Here is a 27,114-nt window from a genome sequence, read left to right as displayed (position 1 = left end):
CTTTGACAGTTCGAACAATGTGGCGTTTCAGCATCACATTCCGTTTGTGTGTGAGATTTTAAACCACAGTTTGGGCACACAGCATCCCCTCGAGAGACGGTCTGAGAGTGCCCAAACTTTTGGCACTTATAACACCTGATGGGATTAGGAATGTAGGGTCTTACACGGCAGTTTAGATAGCTGGCTTTAACATTCAATGGTAAATTTGGTGTGCCAAACGTTAGGATGATGTTCCGTGTGGGAACAAGCTGACAATCTTTTCTGATCATAATCCGCTTAGCTTGTGAGACTTTCTGTTCTTTTAATTCTTGGACCAGTTCTTCATCTGTGACATTCATCAAATCCCACTCAGAAATTACCCTTCTTGAGGTATTTAGTGTTGCATGTGGTGTAATTTGCACTTGAATACCACCAAAGGTTGAGAGGTTCAGCAGAGTCTCTGATTGCTTACGACTCGCACTTTCTATTAGCAAATCTCCGGATCTAAGCCTTTTCACCATTTTAGGCAAACCTGATGAGCTTTCCAAGCATTTCTGTATCAGAAATGGGGAGAGCGTATTCATGCATATGCTTGACAAGGAGTGGAAGATTAGGAAAGATGGCAATTCCTGTTGCTCTTTGTCAGTTCGCAGTCTTTTCGACTGTGATGTGTCATGGTCTGTGTCATTGACTTTTGGACCTGATGAGCGTCGAGGCTCAATTGGAGGAAAATTATCAAATTCCATGTTTGCTCCTTTTAGACCCGGGAGAGGGACTTTTTTCTCCCAGGTTACCGGCCCCGCCACGTGGAGGCAGGAGGGGTGCCACCAGTGGTTAGTGTGTTAGAAAAGTTAATTATATATATAATAGAAAGGTGTCTTTCCTTTCTTGGCAGGAAGCTTACTTCTTTATTTAGGAAGAGCCAAAATAAATAACTTTATATAAAAGAAAAGGTTTTAACAAACTCTCTAATCAGTCGCTTGGAAAAAAGACACTTTCAAATCGCTTCGTATATCGCAATGATCACTCTCTTGGCACTCGGGGCCAAGTAGCATAGTAAAGTACAGTTCACTATACGATGTGCAGTAAGCACCAGTCATTGTGATCACGTTTGTGAATTTAATTTTAATTCTATTAAACAGCGATTCTAATTAGCGAAAACAGGAGGAATATTATCCACAGGCTATAAGAGTAAAGATATATTAAGCACAAATTTACCCTTTATTACCTTACCAATTAAAAAATTAAATGATACGTGAAAATCGAAAGAATATACGTGATAATCGGAATAATTAATACGAAATATTAATACATTTCTGTTCACTGACATTTGTGGGTGTGGGTTAAAATTTAAAACAGTAAAAAGATAAGCAATCAATAACAAAGAACACGGCACACACACAAATTGCAAGTAACACAATATGCGCAAGTGAGAACCGAGTAGCGAGTTACAAAGCTTTAAAAATAGGAATGAAGAGATCTGAAAATTAATTTTTTTACATATATGATTGAAGATTTCATGGAAGTGTAAACACATTTCGCCATAATAACCCACAGAACTCCAGCTGTCGGTATTATCGCAAATTCAGTAAGATCGAGTTTACTGTCCGTTTATGATAGATTTCGCTAACAGAAAAGCCCAATAAACAGGTGACTGCTAATTGTTTTATTGTTTTATGATTGTGACCTCCAGAATTTCGACCGAACCACGTGGTACCGTCGGTGACAATCGTAGGGTAATCTCCAGTGCTGCGGTCTCCTGCCCCAATTAAACAGCATGCTGTCCCAATTAAGCGAAGTAAACCCTGGCTATTTTCTTGCTTGGTTTCTGTTTTTTAAGATTTGCCCCAAATAAATGGCTGCCCCGATTAACCAGTGGCCCAAATAATCGAAATCCACTATATATATATATATTATTTTTTTTTTTTTTGACCGACAGGGAATTTACGAATTTCACCTGCAAAATTAACAGTGAACAAGGAATACCTACAAAAATAGTTCTACAGCGAGTATGCAATGCTAGAAAAAGATGGAAAAAATGTGGGAAAGTCAGGTTTGGAGAAATGATGCTTACATCATAACTATGCCCCTCTACAATTGGCACTTTCTATTCAAGAATTTTTTGTGAATCAATTTCAATTTGAACCCCCCATCTTCCATACTTACTGGATTTAGCTACCTGTGATATATATATATATATAAAATAATACGTTACACGGACAGCCCAAAGTAAAAGGAAAATATGGCCGCAATATAGTAACCTGTAAAATAAAATTACACCAAAAATAAGTTAATGGAAGCTGGCATCAGATAGGGGTAGGCTAATCTGACTAAGATTCAAAAAGGGGAAATAAACCAAATATGCAATAAATCTGATATCAGCCAAAGTAAAATTTGATACGTGATTAGGCATTCCATCAGGGGACTACGTTTCTATACCTGCCCAAAGCTATGTAAGAGAAGAAAATTTTGAAAAAAGAGCAATACAATAAAGTTAATGAAAAAGTGATATAACTCTTACAGAGATAAGAGAGGGCAGTCCCAAAATTTATTAGATACATAAATGCCGACACAATGAAATAACAAAAACGAAGGAAATCTAAAATCCAAATATAAAAAGCATACCTAAGCTATAAAAGCAAGGCCCAGAATTATAGTTCTGGGCCTTGCTTTATAGCTAAACTACTAAACCAAACTACTAAACCAAACTACAAAACCAAAGTCAAAGAGAACTGAGAACGATAAACTACCAGTGACCTTCTATAATCAGATATCAAAAACATTTTAAAGAATCTATATTAAATTTTAGATGGAAAATGAAAGAATATGGCAGAAAGTGCAATAAACACGGCATCCACTTAAATAAATAAAAAAGAAGTGGCTGTATTATAAGATTAGCATCGCACTAAGCAGCAGATAGTTAAAACTTAAACTGAAATAAATTCAAATATAAAATAAATGGGCAAAAACCAGGAGAAAAAGTGAGTAATACAGGAAACCTTCTGCCTATTAAATATAACAAATGCCCCAAATCACGCAAAGCAGCCTGGATATAGTAATAACTATTAATGCAAGATGGATGTACAAGTCGCAAACAATGCCAAATAAAAGAAGAGGAAAATTAAAGCAGGCAAATGGCCGAAGGTGTAACCAACAAACATGGCTGCATAAAGATGAGAAACAGAAATTTGGCATTATTTGAAACTTGTACATCCATCTTGCATTAATAGTTATTACTATATATATATATATATATATATAGTATATATATTTGCTTCTGCTTTGCATGCTTTGGGCATTAATATTTCTACATTTTCCTGTATTGCTCACTTTTTCTCTTGTTTTTCCCCCATTTATTTTATATTTTGAAATTAATTTAAGTTTTAGGTATCTGCTGCTTTGCAAGATGCTAATCTTATAATACAGCCACTTCTTTTTTATTTATTTACGTGGATGTCGTGTTTGTTGCACTTTCTGCCATATTCTTTCATTTTCCGTCTAAAATTTAATATAGATTCTATAAATTGTTTTTGATATCTGATTATAGAGGTCCCGGTAATCTATCGTTCTTAGCTCTCTTTGACATTGGTTTTAGTAGTATAAATTATAATGCTTGGATTTGTCTCTATCTGGTTGTTACCTCTTTGATCACAGTTATTGTTATGACTAGTTGTGTTTTTCGAACTGTCATTCCGGGCCTTGCTTTTATAGCTTAGGTATGCTTTTAGACTTGGATTTTAGATTTCCTTCATTTTTGGTAATTCATTGCGTCAACATTTATGGCTAGATCGTATGTATAGCTTAGCTTAAGAGTCAACATTTATGTTATTTCCAGCCCGGATGAAGGGTGAGGGTTGGCGTCAGGAAGGGCATCCAGCCATAAAAATTGCATGCCAAAACAATAAAAATGCTGACCCCACATAATAATGGGAAAAGGCAAGGACAAAAAAAAAAAAAAAAAAAATTGTTTCAACATTTATGTATCTAGTAAATTTTGGGACTACCCTGTTTAATCTCTGTAAGAGTTATATCACTTTTTCATTAACTTTATTATATTGCTCTTTTTACAAAATTTTCTTCTCTTACATAGCTTTGGGCAGGAATAGAAACGCAGTCCTTTGATGCATGGTCAGGCATAGTCCCTTGATGAAATGCCTGATCACGTATCAAATTTTACTTTGGCTGATATCAGGTTTATTGCATATTTGCTTTATTTTTGCTTTTTGAACCTTAGTCAGATTAGCCTACCCCTATCTGATGCCAGCTTCCGTTAACTTATTTTTTGGTGTAATTTTATTTTACAGGTTACTATATTTCGACCATATTTTCCTTTTACTTTTGGCTGTTCATGTAACTTATTATTATATATATATATATATATATATATATATATATATTACTTTTGCATTCTTTGCTGCTGCTTTGCGCACTTTGGTGCAATTCTCATATCCAGGTTATTTTTGTCTTCCCACAATTTCTACAGTTGTTAATTTATTAATATTATATATATATATATATATATATATATAAAGATATTAGAAGGGAAAATGACCTAAGGGTATGAAATATTAACTACACAAATAAAAATTGTCACTTAATGCAAAACAATATTTATTAGTCATGATTTAATACGATTTCAAAATCATAACAAGGATGCAATGAGTACAAAGGTAATGAGAATGATAAAAATCAATTACAATAATTAAAAGTAGTACAAAAAGAATAACTAAAAGATGTTTATAATTTTTTCAAGTAGCTATCCAGAGAAGACTGCTACAAATATTTTGGGGAGAGCTTTGTACAGAATAAATCAATTTCCCTAACACATTTCAACACTGATTCAGGAACATCGGGCACACTATGAATGAACTGCAGAGAAGAAAAGCCAACCATTGCATCTCAGAATGTTCGGGGAGCAGGCTCATCTTCTTGTTTAGACTCAGTATCAGTCATGTTTTGATTTTCATTGCAAATATCTTGAATACTTTGCAATAACATCATCATCTACATCAGTGGTTTTCAACAGGGGTGCCGCAACAACATTCCTAGGGTGCCACGTAATCTGGGTTTAAGTTACTAAACTTATTACTATTTTTTTAAATTTATATGTTTATTTCATTATAAAAAGGAGTACAGTATCTTTTTAATTTTGTGGTGTTCTATAATTGATGTTTACTTAGTACCTCTATATAAAGAATAAAATTATTATATACTGTATACATATAATTTGTATCATGAAATGTAATTTTTATAATTATATTATTGTAATAACTATAAATAAATATGCAGAGAGAGACAATCGGATCTAACAGGCAGAAAATTGAGTAGGGGTGCCGCAAAATAAAATAAATTACTTAGGGGGGGCCGTTATTAAAAAAAGGTTGAAAACCACTGGTCTACATGAACATAATCATAAACATTTACTGTAAATCGCAAACTACTCCATAGGAAATCACATTCGTCAAATCCCTTCCTGTTAACTTTCAACATTGTGAACATTTTCTTCTATATAATTATAGAACCCAGACTTTTTAAAGGAATTACTTATAACAGTGATCCATTGTGCAGCCAATGGATCAGTACTTGATACATTGGTTGCACAATTGATGTGGAATCCCCAGGGATGAACTCCACATGGATATTGTTTAAGTGCTCATTGTTTTTCGGATGAGCAGGGAAGTTATCGAAAAACAAAAGAATTTTTCTAATCTCTTCTGCTATCTTTATCTAGAGCTCTTAAATAATCATCAAAAAGAGCACAGGTCATCCATGCTATTTTATTGTTCCTGTATTTACATGGAAGTGTTTCCACATTCTTGAAACAGTGTAGTTTCTTGGGTTAGTTTGCTAGTTAGCCATGACTAGCACTGTAATTCTCTCCTTACTCACTTTACCACAATGGCAATTCTGTCCTTTGAATGCCTGTCTTATTAAGAAGTAGGTTATAAAAGAGTCCGACTAATTCATTAAAAATATCACACTTTCTATATTGTTTGATCAAAACATGTAGTTTCCTTTTTCTCCACTCACCAACTTGTAACATAATCACACTAGAAGATTTTCCACAAATTACTTTGTAAACTAAACCACATTTCTTCTTAAATCTATCAATCCACCCATTGGAAGGAACGAAATCCACTTCAAGCCTATCAGAAATTTCAATGCCGTTCTCTATCAACAAATTGCCATTAACTGGAACATTTTCAGCAGATATCTGCTTGAACCAAACCAATAATTCAGGCCTAAATGGATGTCGGAAGAATTAGTAAGGCTCGTGGCAGAGAAGAAAATTGCATGGAATGCATATAAATTATCATGTGACACAGAAGCCTACAGTAGATATAAGTAGTCTATAATCAAGTCACAAAGGAGATTAGGCAGGCAAAAGCAGATTATGAGAAATCTTTGGCAAAGGATACAAAGAAAAACAGCAAAGAGTTTTTTACTTATGTAAACTCTAGAAAGAAGAAGATGAATCATATTCGACCACTTAACATAGATGGTTCGACTATTGATTATTCTGCTCAAGTTGCTGATAAATTGAATGAGTATTTTGCATCAACATTCACACATGAGGAGATTAGCATTAGTAGAGGCATACGATGCAAGAAAGCAAGCTTATGCAGCATCAGCCAAAAAAAAAAACACGCTCCCATTTCACCCCTCCGTTTGTTCCAAATACCTGTCCAGCTCAGCCTTAAATTTATTTAGGGTGTCAACATCCACAACAAAAGATCAATCACGTACCGCTGGTTAAAGGCAAACTTCACATCATCTATCCTACAACTGTTTTCCCTCAATTTGAATTTATGCCCTCTCAGGTGATTATTCTAAGTAAGAGGAACGATCCTCAGCACTGAGCATGCTCAACCCATTCAAGGCTTTAAACACCTCAATCAGATCATCTCACAGGTGCCAAGTCTCCAAACACTGTAATCTGCAAAACATAAGCCTTTCTTCATAAGCGCAACCCTTCGCTCCATTCACTAATCTTGTTGCCCTTCTCTGTTCTCTGTGCTCATTCCAACACCTTTACATCCTTCTTAAAATGAGGTCTCCAGACCTGTATACAGTACTCAAGGTGTGGCCTGACCATTGCCTTAAACAAGGGGATAATCACCTATTATATCCCTGCTAGAAAAATTCCTGTATATCATTGACAAAACACCATGAGCTACTCTTGCAGCTGTCTGCACTGCTCAGAAAACTTCATATATGCCTACCCAATTACCCTCAGGTCCTTTTCATTCTCTACCACTGTCAGTATAGTATCACAGAGTTGATACTTTACTCTGGGGTTACTGCTTCCCATATGTAGTACATTACATTTGTCAATGTTAAACTTCATTTGCCACGTCTAAGCCCATCTACTCAACTTTTCTAGATCCTGTTGCAGCAGCGTACTGTCATTAGTGTCCTTAACGACCCTGCCAACCTTCATCTGAATACAAGGTTTTCAGATGAAGGTTGGCAAGGTTTGGGTCCATTAAGCCTGATATACCATCCTCAATATCATTTATAAATACAGAAAACAACAATGGACCCAAAACTGAACCCTGAGGGACTCCACTAATAACATTAGTCCAAGAAGAGCAGTGTCCATTGATTATCACTCTCTGTCTTCTCCCACACAACCATCCCTCTTATCCATAGCAGTAATTTGCCTCCAATGCCACACTGCTCCAATCTGTGCAGCAGTCTTCCATGTTCAACAGTATCAAAAGACTTTCAAAGATCCAAATATATAATATCAAAGTTATTCCCCACATCCAGTTCTTTTGTGACTGCATCATAGTATCAAATGAAATTGGTCAGGCAAGACTTCCCCTTAACAAAACCATGCTGTGTCCGAGCTATAACTGAAGTCTAGTCTAGATGATCCTGCAGTGCTTCTTTAACCAGTGCCTCCATTAATTTTCCTGGAACAGAACTTAAACTCACAGGTCTATAATTACTTGTGTCAACCTTTGATCCTCCTTTTTGAATTGGGGGTCACATTTGCACATCTCCAGTCTATGGGTAACTCCCCTGAGCATTAGCATTAGTAGAGGCATTTGATGCAAGAAAGCAAGCTTATGCAGCATCAGCCAAAAAAAAAAAAAAAAAAAAACCACTTCCACTTCACCCCTCTGTTCGTTCAAAATATCTGTCCAGCTGAGCCTTAAACTTATTTAGGCTATCAACTTCCACGACAAGAGTTGGAAGTCTTCCACCAACCAACCACCCGCTGGCTAAAGGCAAATTTACGCATGTCTACCTTACATCTGTCTTTCCTCAATTTGAATTTATGCCCTCTCAGGTGATTATTCTGAGCGAGAGGAAGAATCCCATCAGCATTGGGCATGCTCAAACCATTCAAGGCTTTATACACCTCTATCAGATCACCTCGTTTTTGCACCAATAAAATCAAAATCAAATCAAACCTCGCTGGTGCCTAGTCTCCAGACACTGTAATTTGCAAAACTTAAGCCTTTCTTCAGAAGAGCATCATCCCTCTTATCCATAGCAGCAATTTGCTAATCTTGTTAATCTTGCTATCTTGTTAATCTTGTTAATCTTAACCCCATTCACTAATCTTGTTGCCCTTCTCTGTACTCGTTCCAGCAGCTCTACATCCTTCTTGAAATGAGGCCTCCAGACCTGCATACAGTACTCTAGGTGTGGCCTGACCATTGCCTTATACAAGGGAATAATCACCTCCTTATCCCTGCTAGAAAAATTCCTATATATCATTGACAATACACCATGAGCTACCCTTTCAGCCCGTCTGCACTGCTCAGAGAACTTCATATTTGCCTGCACAACCTCCCCCAGGTCCCTTTCATTCTCTACCACTGTCAGTGTAGTACCACAGAGTTGATACGTTGCTCTGGGGTTGCTGTTTCCCATGTGTAGTACTTTACATTTGTCAATGTTAAACTTCATTTGCCACCTCACAGCCCATTGGCTCAACCTTTCCAGATCCTGTTGCAGCAGCATAGTGTCAGTAGTGTCCTTGACAACCCTGCCTATCTTTGTATCGTCTGCAAACTTCAACATTAAGCTTAATATACCCTCATCAATATCATTTATGAATACAGAAAACAATAATGGACCCAACACTGAGCCCTGAGGGATTCCACTAATAACATTAGTCCACGACGAGCAGTGTCCATTGATTACCACTTTCTGTCTTCTCCCCATCAGCCACCCCTTTATCCACAGCAGCAATTTGCCTCCAATGCCACACTGCTCCAATTTCTGCAGCAGTCTTCCATGTGCAACAGCATCAAAAGCCTTTCTAAGATCCAAGTATATAATATCAAAGTTATTCCCTGCATCCAGTTCCTTTGTGACTGCATCATAGTATCCAATCAAATTGGTCAGTCAAGACTTCCTCTTAACAAAACCATGCTGTGTCCGAGCTATAGCTGACGTCTTGTCTAAATGATCCTGCAGTGCTTCTTTAACTAGTGCCTCCATTAATTTTCCTAGAACAGAAGTTAAACTCACAGGTCTATAATTACTTGTGTCAGCCTTTGATCCTCCTTTGTGAATTGAGGTGACATTTGCCCATCTCCAGTCTGTGGGTACCTCCCCTGAGTCCAAGGAAGCTCTCATAATTATGGCTAAGGGTTTGCTTACTTCCTTTGCTGCCTCCTTTAATATAACTGGACAGATCCCATCCACCCCGGGTGCCTTTCTTGTGTTTATCTTCAACAATTTCTCCTCCACTTTACTCTCAGTTATTACAAGATTCTCTAGCTTACTGCTAGAGTTGAGTACACCTCTGGCTTTTCCCTCGCTAAATAACTCCTCATGTGTGAATGTCAATGCAAAATATTCATTTAGTTTGTTAGTTACCTGAGCAGGATCATCAACAGTTGACCCATCGATATCAAGTGGACCAATCTGATTCATCCCCTTCCTTCTACAGTTAACATAAGTAAAGAACTCTTCGCTGTTTTTCTCTGCATCCCTTGCAAAAGATTTCTCATAATCTGCCTTTGCCTTTGTAACTTGGTTACAGATCAACTTGTATCTATCATAGGCTTCTGTGTCATGTGTTAATTTGTATGTATCCCATGCATGTTTCTTCTCTGCCATATGCCTCATTAGTTCATCTTACATCCATTTAGGCCTAAACCTTGAACAATATTTCTTAGTTGGTACGTATAGCCTAGTAGCTTCCAAGATAAGTTCTTTGAATGCTTCCCATTTTGCATTTGCTGTTGGTAACATCATCAGTTGGTCCCACTGTATAGAATTTAAATATTGTCTCAGTCCATCGTAGTCGCCTTTACGAAAGCAATAACTCTTCCCTTTACCCCTAATGGTAGTTACCTCTTTGAGTAAATCCCACTTCAGCACACTGTGATCACTGCCACGTAGTGGTTCATTTATCTGCAGATTCTTAATGCATGAAGATTCACTGCTGATAATCAAATCAAGAGTATTCTTCCCTCTAGTTGCCACCTGAACATGCTGATGTAGAAAACAATCATCCAATAAATCCACAAAAGCCTTGCTAGTGTGAGTGACCGGCCCCCAAATTCCAGTCGATATCTGGGAAATTAAAATCTCCCATTATAAGACTCTCTGATTTACTGGCCCACTCTATTTCCCTGTACAGAATCTTATTATACTCATCAGAGTCATTAGGCCTATAGCACACTCCTACTCTCAATTTTGATCTCCCAATGCTTATGTCACACCAAACTGACTCAACACTGCACTGTCCAGCGATGTCCACTGGCTTCACTTCCTTGGATTTTATGTATTTCTTAACTAATAGCATAACCCCTCCTCCCTTCCTATCCAGTCTCTCCTTTCTGTAGACGTTGTACTCCCCAAATTCCAGTTCTGCATTCCTTATATCTGTGTGACACCACGTCTCTGATATCCCGACAATATCTGCCTTTGATGTTTTGAGCAATACCTCAAATTCATCAAATTTATTTACTAAACTCCTAGCATTGGTGTACACGCAAGTATACATGCACCTATTTCTATTCTTAGCTACCCTAACACAACCCATGTGTTTACTTGTACCGCAATGACTCCCGGCAGTCTCTGAAATATCCTGCATCTTGTTTTTCAGGCTTCTGCTCATTCCAATAGAAGCAGTGCAAGAATCTCCTTCACCTCTGCCAGTGGCTACTGTTAATCAATTCGGCTTTGTCTCCCCCCAAGCTAGCAGTTTTCCGACCCACCTAACACTGCCTCGATAGCATTAGCAAATATTCTTGCACCCTTTCTATTTAAGTGTATCCCATCCCTGTAGAAGCAATCTCTCCTGTTAACAAGTACAGTCCAGGCTGAAAAAAATTCTACCCCTTGAGCGTTGCACAATCATTCCAGGGCGCCGAATTGATCGACAAGGCTCTCATCATAAACTCCCTCCTATCGTGTCTGGGCAGAATTGCAAACACTTTCAAATTCAACCCTATTTCACGGCTTTTTTTCAACAGTCACCTGTACTTGTTAAGCAATTCTGCCGGTCTCCTACTCTTGATATCATTAGTGCCAACGTGTACAACTATATCACCTTTTGTGCCAAGGAAGCTCTCATAATTATGGCTAAAGATTTGCTTACTTCCTTTAATATAACTGGATAGATTCCAACCACCACACGTGCCTTTCTTATGTTTATCTTCAACAATTTCTCCTCCACTTTCCTCTCAGTTATTACAAAATCATCTATCTCACTGCCAGAGTTCACGTCTGGCAGTGAGATAGATGATTTCACCTCTATGATGAATTCACCTCTGGCATTTCCCTCCCTGAATAATTCCTCATGTGTGATTGTAGATGCAAAATACTCATTTAGTTTGTTAGCCACCTGAGCAGGATCATCAAGTTGAATCATCAATATCCAGTGGACCAATCTGATTCATCCCTTTCCTTCTAGAGTTTACATAGGTAAAGAACTATTTGCTGTTTTTTTTTTGCATCCTTTGCCAAAGAATTCTCATAATCTGCCTTTGCTTGCCTAATCACCTTTGTGACTTGGTTACAGACCAGCTTAGATCTATCATAGGCTTCCAAGTCACCCATTCATTTATATGTATCCCACGCATTTTTCTTCTCTGCCACATGTCTCATTAGTTCATCTGACATCCATTTAGGCCTAAACCTTGAACAATATTTCTTAGTTGGTATGTAAAGCCTAGTAGCTTCCAAGATTAATTCTTTGTATGCCTCCCATTTTGAATCTGCTTTTGGTAACATCATCAGTTGGTCCCACCGCATAGAATTTAAATAGTCTCAGACCTCCATAGTCTCCTTTACGAAAGCAAAAACCCTTCCCTTTACCCCTGATAGTAGTTACCTCCTTGAGTAAATCCCACTTCAGCACACTGTGATCACTGCCATCTAGTGGTTCTTTTATCTGCAAATTCTTAATGCATGAAGAATCACTACTGATAATCAGAACCAAAGTATTACTCTATCTAGTTGCCTCCAAACATGCTGATGTAGAAAACAATTATCCAATAAATCCACAAAAGCCTTGCTAGTGTGTGAGTGACCAATCCACAAATTCCAGTCAATATCTGCAAAATTAAAATACCCCATTAGAAGACTCCCTGATTTACTGGCCCACGCTATTTCCCTGTACAGTTTTTTATTATACTCATCAGAATCATTAGGACTATGACACATTCCAACTCTCAATTTTGATTTCCCAGTGCTTATGTCACTCCAAACTGACTTGACACTGCACTGTCCACCGATGTCGACCGGCTGCACTTCCTTGTATTTTATGCATTTCTTAAGGGAAGCAAAGGGATGAATCAGATTGGACCACTTAACATAGATGGGTTGACTATTGATGATTATGCTCAGGTAGCTGATAAACTGAATAAGTATTTTGCATCTACATTCACACATAAGGAGTTATTCAATGAGGAGAGTGCCAGAAGTTTATCAAACTCTAACAGGGAGATAAGTGATTTTGTAATAACTGAGAGCAAAGTGGAGGAGAAATTGTTGAAGTTAAACATTAAAAAGGCACCTGGGGCAGATGGAATCTATCTAGTTATATTGAAAAAGGCAGCAAGGGATGTCAGCAAACCCTTAGCCATAATTACGAGAGCATCCTTAGAGTCAGCGAAGGTTCCCATGGACTGGAGATGTGCAAATGTATTCCCAATTCACAAAAGGGGTTCAAAGGGTGACAGAAATAATTATAGACCTGTTATTTTAACTTCCGTTCCATGGAAAATAATGGAATCACTGGTTAAAATGGTGATACAGGATCACCTAAACAAGACAGCAGTAATAGTTTAAACACAGCATGGGTTTGTTAAGGGGAAGTCTTGTTTGACCAATTTTATTGAATACTACGATGTGGTCACAAAGAACTGGATGCAAAAAATAATTTTTGATATCATATACTTGGATTTCAGGAAAGCTTTTGATACCGTTGCACATGGAAGACTGCTGTACAAATTGGAGCGGTATGGCATTAAGGGCAAGTTACTGCAATGGATAAAAGTATGGTTAAGTGGGAGACGGCAGAGAGTGGTAATAAATGGACACTGCTTTACATGGACTAATGTTATTAGTGGAGTCCCTTAGGGTTCAGTGCTGGGCCCATTTTTGTTTTCTGTATTTATCAATGATATCGATGAAGGTATATCAGGCTTAATGTCCAAGTTTGTGGATGATACAAAGGTTGGCAGGGTTGTTAATGACAGTAAAGACAGTATGCTACTGTAACAGGATCTAGAAAAGTTAGGCAAATAGGTTGAGAAGTGGCAACTGAAGTTTAACATTGACAAATGCAAACTCTGCTCCTTGTCATCGGGCAAAAAGTGTAAGTAGGCATTTCTGTATTTACTTTATCTTCATTTCTGCATTAGAGGTTCAACAGTAATCTGTTTACATTTGTTACAGGTGAAAAAATGGTTGGACGAAAGGTCCATAACAACTCTTAGCTGGCCAGGAAACAGCCCGGACCTGAATCCTATAGAGAACGTTTGGCATCGTGCGGAATCTGCAGTTGCCAGAAAGAAACCAAAGACCCTTCGTGAACTTCAAGAAGCCATAATTCATGTTTGGAACTGCAAACTATCAGTTGATTACCTTCAGAAATTGATCTTGTCAATGCCTCAAGTGTGCTGCTGTCATCAGGGCCAGAGGCAGTTCAACTAAATATTAGTTTTCATCTGGTGAACTTTTCATTTTGTTTTCCATTTAAAATGATGAACTGAAGCAAAATGAGGACTTCTGATCACATTTCAGCCATAATTGTCGTGTTTACCAAAACTGTTGTATAAAGGTTGCAAATGCTCATTTTCAAATATTTTGAGAGTGCCTGTCAAATATTACTTATCATTGCCTTAACTATTAATAAATATCTTTTGTTTATATTTCTATTTGTGAAGCTGGTCATTAATGTAACATACCATCGCGAAAAAGATTTAGAAATGTGAAATTCCTAGGTGATGCACGTTCTTTGAACACCAGTGTATATACAGGGTGTATCGTAAATAGTGGTCCAGAGTAAAGGAGTCGGTACACTGTGTTCTTAGGTATCACGTACAGGAATTTCAGTTACTTTTAGTGAAGATTCTCGGAAAAAAATAAATTTCATTTTTTTTTTAAATTTCTGTGTCTTGCATCACTAATTTGCCTATAATTTCAACAAATATCAATATTTTTTAATTCTGTTTTTTTATTATTACTCCTGAATAGGTGCACTATCGTAAACAAATACATTCGACTAATTTAAAGTCAAAGGTTTTTAAAGAAATCCATTTTTTTCCTATTTCGATACTCATCTCCAAAAAGTCATGTGACTTTAGGTGCATATTGTCTAAAAAAAATGTACTACACTGTCAGTGCCCATTAATTTAAAAAAATCATTATTAAATCAAGATTCTAAAATGGTACAACATTAATTGCTAACAGTTCAGAAAAAAAAGTTATTGGCATTTAAAACAAAAAGCAGCTTAATTGCCTAAGATATTTTGGATTCAAAGCTTTTTTATTTTAAGTTCTTTGATTGGGTTTTTTGAAATAAAACATTCTTTTCAAATTAACTATTTATTTCAACTAAACGAAATGCTCAAAATGGCCACCATTAGCGGTGATGCATGCTCTGCATCGCCGAATAAAAGATCGTTTGAGTCTGCGAGCAAATCCATTTGCATTAATTTCTTCAGCCGCTGTTTGAATCCTTTGACGCAATTGTTCGACAGAAGTGATTTCCTCTTTGTAGACCTTTTCTTTCAGACACCCCCAGTAGAAAAAATCTAGGGGGTTGAGATCCGATGAACGTGGTGGCCATAAAATTGGGCCTAACCGCCCAATCCATCTTTGTGGAAAAGTTTGATTTAAATGTTCTCGTACAATAACAGCGAAGTGAGCGGGACAGCCATCATTCTGCAGCCATATTGTGTCTCGTATTTCTTGGTCGACATCTCTCAATAACTCAGGGAGGTCGTTTCGCAAAAAATTTAATCTTTGCGAATCTTGACTAAAAGTAACTGAAATTCCTGTACGTGATACCTAAGAACACAGTGTACCGACTCCTTTACTCTGGACCACTATTTACGATACACCCTGTATATTATTTTTATATATATATATATATATAATATTTTTTATTATATATATATTTTTTTTATTTTATTTTATTATTATTTTTTTTTTTTTCGTTTTCCAAGCTTCAAGCCTCCTCGAAAGGTCATTACAGATTTCCAATGAGGAGGAAATTATTCAGAACATGATGCAGAAACTATTAGAAATTCCAAAAGAAGACCATCCGGAATGCTTCCAAAAGTTGCAGTATTGAATTGGCATAATATTGTGAAGGGAACTATTTTAAAAGAGATCTGAATAGTCAATAAGTTTCATCATTTCTTAAAAAACAGCTCAGCCTATGAACTTTTTGATCCCACCTCATACACACAAGTATCGCACTGAAAGGAATAAGTAGGGTTATTGTACAATAAAAAAGTTATTTTGATTGGTCTTGCCCCAACATGCTCTTATAAAATCACCAGAATGATCCTCATATTTTTCTGGTGATTTTGGACACATATTATCCTGGACTGCCTTATCATTCTTGTAATGTTGGCTTCTCATATGATGTATGAAAGGGAACAAAACCATTGGAAGTCTAATGGGGGAGAACTGTCCAGAAAAATTTTGTTATTGTCAACAATGGCAGACACGCTGCATTCTCTTGTTGAAAAACAGCAGCTTGTACCATTATGTGTTTCAAGAAGTGATGAGAAGAGATATTTGATTGAAATAATCAGAAAGCAGAAAACAAAAAACTGGACTGAACACGTGTTACAAGGTGAAAGATTCTACAAAGGATGCAGAGGAGAAAAAAGCTGAGTTGAAGAGGCCCAGGAGAGATAGAGATTGAGGACAATGATGATAGATAAATTCAGAAGGAATGGTGTATATGGGGAGATGGAATGCTGAGGATAGGGAAATAAGAAGAATTTGTTGTTGAGTTGTATGCTACCTTGGTAGAACACCTATGATGATGATGAGCTTATCAATGTAGTGAGTCACAATGATGGATTCTTTGGACAATATGAAAATGATGGAGTAGTCAAGAAAGCAGTAGAGCTGGCTGCAAGGTGCTAGAATGAACTCCTATAAAAGATGAATTTTTAAGTGCATGCAGTACCTGTAGAAAAGTGTAGATCATTCTAGAGATTTTCCCAAAAATGACATAACATGTACAATTGGTCCTTGAGGACCAATTGTACATGTTATGTACATGTCACAGAAATTCTCTCAGATATGCCAGACAAGCTGTACTTGCTACCTGGGAGTCTAAAACGCTGATGGAATTGATATTTGGGTGACATTCAAGTCAAGTGGACCCAATTTCGGCAAAGTCCTTACGGTCTGGGACAGCCAAATCCTCTGCTTGCACCTTCACAATGGTGGGACTGTTAGTAATCCTGGGTATAACTTCCATGCACAAGCACTGTGGGTGACCACCCAGGTGTGAACCAACGTGAGCAGGGGTCGAAGTGTGGTGCCCATACCACATGGAGGAATGCCATCCCTCTGTGTTACCAGGCAATACTAGGTGGTATTGCCTGGTAACACAGGCAATACTAGGTGGTAGATGACTCCCATCAACCGGTGCAATACCAACCCGCTGCTTATTGAAGGCTTGAAGTGGTGGAACCCATGTTTAGTCTCTAGAACTGAGTTCCAGTCAACCCTTTCCCCATCTCTTCCATCATGCAGTATGACTGATGACTTTTAAGGTTAGGATGAACATCATGGTGAGATCCAATCTTCCTTACATTTCGAGGGTACAGCTCTAAAACAGTGTTCGCAGTACAGCTGCTAGTTAGTACACCAGACCAAACCTATTGGTAACTCTTTAGGAGGTTTCCGGATCAGATAGTGTATAATCTTGCTACCTCTACTACCAGATAGTGACTGGACGGAGTCAAAGTAGTGTGTGTGTGTGCGGTGGGGCATTGTTGAGGCCACGTTATGTCAAGGATCTGGGTATATTCTTACCACGTGTATGCCATATCCAAAAATTTTCATTACGTCATACAGCATGTCCCCCTCACATTTTCTTACTATTGAATACAACATGAATTGTCAAACTAATAGAGTAAGCTTATCTGCGAAAAGATCTAAACCACCCAAACACTTCCTAGTTCATTTCACAAATATAAGTGGTCTCAATTCTAACATCAACGATGTCATTTCCACTTGCCAAACCCCCCATGTACTTTTTCTGACAGAATCTTAGTTATCGGTTGATTCCACTACTGCTCATCTCAGTTGCCCAAATTATTCGCTGTATGATTCCTTTCACTTCAAAGGTGGTGCTTGTGCATATGTCCAGTCCAATATTTGCTGTCAGAGACTTGGTAATTTGGAATCTCCTCTCTTTGATCTTCTCTGGCTTAAAATCTCTCTACCTCATTCTGTCAAATTCATCTGTTGTCTCTACCATTCTCCCAACTCCACTAATCACTTGGAGCTCTTTGATTTCCTCTCTTTGCAACTTGACTTTCTACAGTCCAACTTTCCTAACAGTGAGGTAATTTTCCTTGGTGATTTTAATGTTCACAACTCCAGCTGGCTTCCGTTTTCTAGTCACACCAACCCAGCTGGTCGAGATGCTGAGGCTTTTGAAATTACTAATGACCTTGCACAGATTGAACATTTACCTACAAGAATACCGGACAATCCAGATCATACAGCCAAAGCGCTTGATCTTTTTCTCACAAATAACCCTGCTAAGTACACGGTTGAAGTGAGTGGTCATTTAGGCACCTAAGATCACAACTTGGTGATTGTCTCTTCTCCAATGGAGCCTTTATCTCATGGCTATTCCAAACCTCATGTTCTTTGGCATTGCAAGAATGCAAAATGGGATGCACATCTCCAGTCTGTGGGTACCTCCCCCGAGTCCAAGGAAGCTCTCATAATTATGTCTACGGGTTTGCTTACTTCCTCTGCTGCCTCCTTTAATATAACTGGATAGATCCCATCCACCCCGGGTGCTTTTCTTGTGTTTATCTTCAACAATTTCTCCTCCACTTTACTCTCAGTTATTACAAGATTCTCTAGCTTACTGCTAGAGTTGAATACACTTCTGGCTTTCCCCTCGCTAAATAACACCTCATGTGTGAATGTCGATGCAAAAGGAATGCAGAACTGGAATTTGCGGAGTACAACGTCTACAGAAAGGATAGACTGGATAGGAAGGGAGGAGGGGTTATGCTATTAGTTAAGACCTGCGAGATTTCTTTTCTTCTTTACATTGGTTGGATTACTGTTTCAAAACTTCTGATGGAAACATTTGCTCAGATCGAGTCATTGAAATTATTCTTGTAGGAATGCAATCCTTTATTCCACACTCCACTTTAAAATCTCATCCTTTATCTAAACCTTGGTACGTTGCATATCGAAATTGGCTTGTTTCCAATTTTTCTGTTTCATTTTCTTCCTACACCAAAGCTCGCAACAATTGTGAAGCAGTTATTAATCAGTCCAAACTAGATTTTGAATAGGCTAAGAGTAGAAAACTTGCTTCTTGCCTTAATGGTAGCCAAGCATTCTGGTCTCTTGCCAAAGCTATTGGCCGCAACTTTTGCCCACCTTTGCTCCCAACTCTGTCAAAACCAGATGGTTCTGTTGTCACTTCAGCCAAGAATAAAGCTGACCTGCTAGCATCCCATTTTTCTTCCAACTCATGTATTAATGATCTTGGTAAAACACCGCCCACCATTCCCAACACACTCCATTCAATGTGTCCTGTGGTCTTCTATCAAAAGGATGTCAGAAGGATTTTGAAGAATCTTGTTGCTTAGAAAGCTCCAGATGCTGATGGTATTTCTCCACTAGCTCCCAAAACCTGTGCTCCTGAACTTACTCCTGTTCTTTGCCGCCTTTTTTCACTTTCTTATTCCAAAGATGCTTTTCCTTCTGCTTGGAAATTTTCTCATATCCAGCCAGTTCCTAAAAAGGATGACAAATCCCTCCCATCCAATTATCATCCCATTGCAATTACTTCTACTCTTTCTACAGTAATGGAGAAATCAATTAAGTGCCAACTCTTCAACTACCTAGAAACCTTCCGTCTGATCAACGATCGCCAGTATGGATTCCGTCAGTGTTGATCCGCTGGTGATATTCTGGCTTATGTTATCCATTTATGGACAAATTCAATGGAAAAGTTTGGTGAAACACAAGTTGAAACAGCTGGTGAAACAGTTGCTCTTGACATCTCAAATGCTTTTGATCGTGTTTGGCATAAAGGTCTTCTAAACAAGCTTCCATCTTTTGGTTTGACAACTGTTTTTTGTAATTGGTTATCCAGTTAATTGGTTAAACAAGCTTCCATCTTTTGGTTTGACAACTGTTTTTTGTAATTGGTTATCCAGTTTTCTCTATGATTGCTCACTGAGGGTGATGGTAGATGGCTCTCTGTCTTCCAACTTCTCCACTAATGCTGGTATCCTCCAAGATTCAGTTCTTTCCCCCACTCTTTTCCTCTTGTATATTAATGACCTTCTTCCATTGACTGGAAATCCTATCCATAGTTTTGTCGATGATAGCAAATTGCATTCCACTTTCCATTTTGAGAAACCTTGTCCTGCTCAATCAGCTTCAAATTTCTCGAATATCCGCTACCAATTCCTTAAATGCCAACTCCAGGTAATTCTCCAGTGGGGCAAAGACAACTTAGTTGGTTTCAATCCTTCTAAAACTCAGTCTTGTCTTATTTGGTGCAAAAAGGATTCTTCTGCTCTTATGTTTACCTTTGGTGACACTCCGATTTCTAGGCAAGTTGATATATGTCTTTTGGGGATTACCCTGACTTCTGATCTCTCTTGGCACAAGCACATTACAAATATTCCTCTGCATCTAAAAAACTTGATTTTCTCTTTCACTCGGTGTTACTTTTCTTCCAACCATATGTTCACTCTTTACAAATCGAAAATCCACCATACCATGGAATATTGTTCCCACATTTGGGGCGGTGGCCCCAAAACCTCTCTTAGGTTAATTAATGACTCCTCTCTAACAGAGTCTCTCCACTCGCTGTTTCATAGACGTACTGTTTCTGCTGCATACCCTTTCTACAGATACTTCCATGGGCATTGTTCTTCTGAATTGGCTTCTATTATTCCCGCTCTCTCTTTCAAAACAGTCCAAACACGTGCCACCACCAGCCAACATCCATTTTCTGTCCAACGTCAAATTCACAGAACCAACTTTTCATCTTCCTTGTTTATTCATTCAACTGCTGTTTTCTGGAACAACCTTCCTTCGTACGTATTTCCTGAAAATTATAGTCTACATAAGTTCAAGTCTAATGTCAACTAATATCTTCTTTCATCTTCTCAACCTCCAACCCAAGCACAGTAGCAAGTACTATAGGTTCTAATACCTTTCGTGTTTGGGGTTTTCGTAAAAAAAAAATATATATATATATTACTGATAATATTTTTTTTTTCTTTAATGTACAATAAATACACTCTACTTTTATTATAACTCTACCAGTTTGAAAAAGAAAAGTTAATTACCTTTTGAAAGTGGAGTTTCCATTTTGAAAGTCCAGTAGCCATAGAAACTGGAGTTTTCTGTAGTTTTGTTCTGTACAAAATTATATTTTTCTATTATAATTAAGGAGAAACTACTTTTAAATTCACAAAAGTAAAATTATTTTCAATTAAAATAATTCCAGTTGCTGAAATTTAAATAGTAACTATAAATTTATACAAAAATAACACAGAATTAAGTTCAATTAAGATGCTGTTTCTTTTTGAGACAGTAATCTTCAAACCAAGCATAAAAATATAAAAGAATGATCTATTATTGTTGATCAAGTAAGAAGCAGTAGAGCAATAAGAAACTGCTTAAACAGTAATTACTTTTAAGTAAAATTGTAAAACGATTTATGTGGTTTTACTATACAACTATTTAACTTTGAGTGCACTATGTCTTACCTCACGGTCGAGCTACTATTAGATGAAAATATTGGACAATATTTTTACAATTAAACAAGTTAGTGATCTTTATTAAGACTCTTAATTAAAAGTCAATAAATCTTAGATATGATATCAAAATAATTTTGATATCATATCCTTAGCTTTCAAGAAAGCTTTTGATATTGTTGCATATAAAAGACTGCTACACAAATTGGAGTAGTGTAGCATTAAGGGAAAGTTACTGCTTGAGCGGGAGGGAGAGAGAGAGAGAGAGAGAGAGAGAGAGAGAGAGAGAGAGATATTATTAATGGACTCATCTTTGTAGACTAATGTTATTAGTGGAGTCCCATACAGTTTTGTGCTGGGCCCATTGTTATTTTCTGTATTTATTAATGATATTGATGAGGGTACATCAGGCTTAATATCCAGTTTGCAGATGATACAAAAATTGGCAGGGTGGCTAATAATAGTAATGAAGGTATGCTGCAACAACATCTAGAAAAATTTGGCAGATGGTTTGTTATTGTTTGTTATTTGGTTTTTAGAAGCATTAGCAACTAAGGCCATATTGCTCTGGGATATGCGGTGGTCATTCCCTGACCTTTCCACATCCTCCGTATTTGGTGGTGATGGGCTCGAACCCCGGTCTAATCAAGAAGCGTGTGTTACGCACTGCTGCTCCTTCCCATCTGGCTACAGAGGCGCCTTGGTAGACGGGATGATAACAATAAGAATTACGATTACCACAACAATGGTGACTCCTCTGGCAAATCAAGGAGGTCATGCTCCAAGGTGATGTCACATGATGAATTAAGTATTTTGTGTGGCATTACAGTAATTAGTTTCCTTCAGTAGCAGTTTCTCTGAGTGTCTTATTTTTTGTTTTGATTAAAAAATCTCCAGAACAAAGTCAATTACTAACATGGAGTTTTGTCAATGATAAACAGGAATTTTACTAGAAGGATTAAGAGGTCATTATTCCATTGTAAGTGGGAATGCCACATTGTGAGTATTGCATTAGAAGCCTCATTTTAGGAAGAATGTGGATCTGCTGTAATGTGTGCAGAGAAAAGCAACAAGATTAGTGAGGGGAACAAAAGGGTACTCTTACCTAGAAAGACTTCAGTTGTGCAAACTGCAGCACCTGGACACTTTCAAGGATATCTGATCATGGCATTTAAGGCTCTGAATGGAATGAGTAAGCTAAATGTTGAGTGAAATGGATGAGTAAGCTAAACATTACCAACTTGAGACCTAGTTCACTATCTAGTCACTGTGACTGAGATCAAAGTGACTACAAAAAAATGAGAATTAATTAAAAATTTAAGTAATTTTTGCCTAAATATTTAAGTACCTTGAATGTATACATCAAGGGTAATCTTTAAAGGGGAAAAAGTGGGCATAAAATAGCAAATCTGCAGTGAGGATGGAATGAAGCTGTGGAAAGTGGTTTGAAAGTGCTGCACTTCATTGCCACTTTTTATAATTTTAATGGGCCATTTAATTAAATAATTGATAGTTAATGACAAGGTTTCTTCAGGAGATGTAAAAATTGAATTATTGTTGTATGTTGATGATACTGTAGTATTAAATGGTAGCTTGTTGACCTTTCAGACTGAATAAATTACGTAAATATTTTATACAATGTTTTTTTTTTTATTAAAAAAAAAATTTAAAAAAGTATGAAAGATAGGACTTAGATAACAAAAATTTGTATATACAAATGTATATATATATGTTTTTTTTTTAATGTTTGCTCATTTTAAACTATAGGGGTGGGGCCTAGAATATCTGTTATGCATATATCTTTTGGTGTAGCTTGTTCATTACTTGCTGCCTTATATCTGGATCACAGAGAGAAATCCACTGCTCCTTTGCTTGATAGCAATCAACTGAAATATGATCATTTTGGAATTCAGGAGGGCTGATGTATCCATTGGCACTTAGAGCTAAAGCTGCCCCCCCCCTCCAATGTGTGTCCACATGTAATTTGAGAGTTCAAAAGAATCAAGTTAGCGTTAACATATAATAAATTAATAAGATAAAAAAAAACATTAAAAAAGTAAAAATAATTTCATTAAGTTAGTAGAATTTTTTTTTTTTTTTTGCTGATTATTAAAAATTAATTTAATTACCCTTGAAGACTTGCAGGCCCAGATATTGTAGACCCCCTAATCACCCCAGTCAGGTATGGTTGTTCACCAAAGATGTGGCCTTATCATTCATTCTTTCCTGTTTTTCATTAATTTCATTTACTGGAGTTGTGGTACTCCTTCTTTGGTAGGTGCAAAGGAAGGTTACTACAACTACAGTAAATGAATAGGAAGTCATGAATTTTCATTGTTAGAGGTAGATATCAGTATTTGAAGTTACTTTGTTTTTCTTTAATTTTATGATTGTTTTATTTTAATTTATTTTATTAATTTCATTTTACTTTTTTTAATTTTTACTTACACAGAAATATTCATATATACCTTGCTACATACAACCTTAATTTCTGCTTTAGTAAGTCTGTTCAATCTTTACATAACAACAATAATACCTTTGTAATTAATGTAGAAAGTCAGTTAATACTGGGAAAATTACCTGAGGGCTTCTAGTTATGCAAACATAACTAGAGAATGAAATAAAGAGTTCATTACAAATCGGGCCTCAGCACATCAGCCCGAATTTCACACATTTATTTAACTATTGTTGAAAATCATATATTAACACCACATTACAAATTGAAGATCAAACCATTTACTAGATATGCTGACAACATAGCATCCAGATCCATTGCCAACTGCTTCCTGACAAATTTTAATTCCTTTTGACCTGGAGGGTGTACTAGGCTGCAGACACCCTCCAGGTCGAGACTGACAGCAGCATAAATTTTTTAAATATGACAATCAAAAAATAGGGCACACCTCCACACCTGCATCTATAGAAAACCCATATACAGAGGTCAGTTCAGTCATTATGATTCATACCCCTGCTCCATGCAAAAAGATGTTTTATTTGCAAAGGTGTTAAATCCAAAATATTTCTCTCCAGAAGCAAACTAGAGAGCAGTATTTTGCATTTAATACCCTGGCAAATGAAACATGAGTTGCACTACTGTGCTAGGGTTTATACCCAACCCAGTAATAAATGAGATCATTTTATATAAGACAATGTATTATTTTTAAAAAACTCTAACAGCTGTAGCTCCACATCCATTTGCAACTGATCTATGTTGATATAACATTTGTCACTTGGGCCGACTTCAGACATCACATCCTGAAGTTACAAACATCCCAGTCTTTAGAAAATGGATAAATTACATTAGTCTGTATCCATCTTAAATTGCAATACTCAAATTATTTTCCTTCTTAAATATAATTCAAATCTTAATTAAAAGGATTTAGAGCAATAACAACTTAAAGGCAAAACTGAAGGAAAGGTCAGATAATAATTTATTGCAAGCTCACATTCACTTTGTTTATTAGCCACAACTTTATTAAAAGAGGGAAGTTTGTGAAAAAAAATGTGTAAAAGAAGTAAATTAAATTTAGTTATTAATCAGAAGTGAAAATTACATAACTAACCTGCTGTTTTTTTTTGATATTAAATCTTGTCCTTTTGTATTATATATAATATGTGAACATTTAATTTTACTCCAGCAGAACTTATTCCAACATTCCCTTTTTGTCTGGAAGAAACTGAAGCTATTTTCTTCATTGTTTTCTGTAATAGAAGTTATTAGTTGTTGAGGGTCATTTGTGATACTTGACAGATCCCTATAACACACTGACACAGTATCAACAATTTTCTGTGCATCAGCCATAGTTAATGTTCTTGCTGCTGAAGGTGATTTCAGAATCTAGTGATCAATCACTGCTTCTTCCTTTGTAGAATAACTAGACTATTGCTACAGAAGAATTAACACTAAGAGATGTTTTCCTTTTTCCTTTTATAAATATAACTTGTTGGTTTCTGATTTGCATAAGAATGATGCCATATTCTTGATATATATTACTAAATTCTTTTTTTCTCTATTCTGAACTGTTACAATTTTATAGTAACCTTTCATTACATTTTAAAAATTGAGTACATATATTTATAGTTCATGCTATCCTTTTGTTACACAACTGAGTAATGCTAATGTCACAATACTTCTAAAATGGTCAACCTTTGTGTGTAGTAGATAATGCAATGTAAATGTAAAATGATAATAGGAAAGAAGTACTGTAATATGCTGAGAGAATAACACTTTTAATAACTAAGATAAGATAATATAATTATGTCCAGATTATATATATTATATCTGCTCCCTATCATTTAGAATAAAATGCAATCTTATGTGAAAATTTCAGTTGCAAAGAATGGGAAAAAATTACAGATAAAATATTCAACTTCTCTGTGTATTTTAAATTGCATAATTCCAAGCTATCATAATAATTTTTTAACTTCATTTATGATAAAAAAAGTTTTATCATTCTGGCTTTGTAAAATTGTTGAGAATGTTACATGAGATAAGATAAGAGATAAAAAAATTAATTTCAGTCTGAAGGCTACATATACTTCATTTTATTTACTTCAGGAACTTTCATCAGAATCCACCTATCCTGCCAAATAAATAATTTTAGGCATTTCATTTGTTGGTAAGTTTGTCCTTATCTCCACTCCCTCCATAGAATAAATTTCATTAGGTTTATAATATATAGTTATATCTTAAAATTTTCATTAATGATCATTCTTAGGAAGGAGACAAAGTTTTGTAATGTTTGTAGCAACCTTCCAAGTGAAGGTTGACAAAATGACTTCAGATTACTATACTGCTATAAAATACTCTCATCTACATGTAGTCACTTTCTGTAAACAGTAACCATAAAGCTTAAATGGCCAAAAGGAATTCAGAACCAATCAAGAATGACAGGAATTCTGTATGATTCTAAGAGGTGAGAATCATTCAGAAATACAAACTATATGATGACTGGAGTTAAGTATTTTAATGATATGTTAACTAAATATGGTTTCAATGATATGTTAACCTAGAATAACTATCATGATATGAATTTTTATATACAGTACAAAACTAACATCTGTGATTAACTGGTTTTAGATATCCTCAAATTTCATTCAGAATTTTTAATTCTTATAATTTCAATTTTATTTTAATAATTTATAGAATTACTTGGTAAATTATAACATTAAACTATACTTTTACAGAAGAATTGGTTTGTATTAGCATAGAGATCTATATTTGGGCATAATAGATTTGGATGATGATGAAAAAGCAAAATTTTAGATAATTACATTTTATTAGAAAGAATATGTAGCCAAAGAATTCAAGCTATTCAGAATCAGAACAGAACACAGGAAAATCACATTCTATTCCAAATTTACTTAGTCCTCATCATTTTTATTAACTACATAAATAGAGAAATCACTTTAATCAGTAAATGTAATTTTCTGAAAAGAATTATTCCAGCACTAAATCATTTAAACCTGGGGATATTGAATCTGTGGCAAGTGGCATTACTTGCTATCACATCAAGAGGTGAACAAATGAACAAACAAAATCCTGTCAAATATTCTACAATATCAAATAGTTATCATCAATTCAGCCAAGAAAATCGATACATTTTTTTTTTCAGTATTCCAGTAAAGTCGGAAATGAATTTTATGTTCAACTTTTATTATACATATTACCATATATTTTACTGCAGTAGACTTAAATTATTTT

The 27,114-nt window shown here is 36.2% G+C and overlaps 1 protein-coding gene across 1 annotated transcript in view; it reads right to left on the bottom strand.

Annotated features, from left to right (window-relative positions):
* The window catches only part of LOC150083080 (transmembrane channel-like protein 7), a 338,378-nt gene that overhangs the window by 277,258 nt on the left and 34,006 nt on the right, over positions 1-27,114 (bottom strand). Inside the window, exon 4 of the mRNA XM_090378384.1 lies at positions 21,000-21,069. Within this exon, the coding sequence (XP_090234510.1) occupies positions 21,000-21,069 (70 nt within the window). The remainder of the gene's footprint in view (positions 1-20,999; positions 21,070-27,114) is intronic.

The sequence above is a fragment of the Mastigoproctus giganteus genome, chromosome 7 (genome assembly GCF_048544385.1).
Source record: "Mastigoproctus giganteus isolate SK-2022 chromosome 7, ASM4854438v1, whole genome shotgun sequence".
NCBI classification, from domain to species: Eukaryota; Metazoa; Arthropoda; class Arachnida; order Uropygi; family Thelyphonidae; genus Mastigoproctus; species Mastigoproctus giganteus.
The sequence above is the reverse complement of the archived record's forward strand: the minus strand, read 5'-3'. Positions and strand labels throughout refer to the sequence as shown.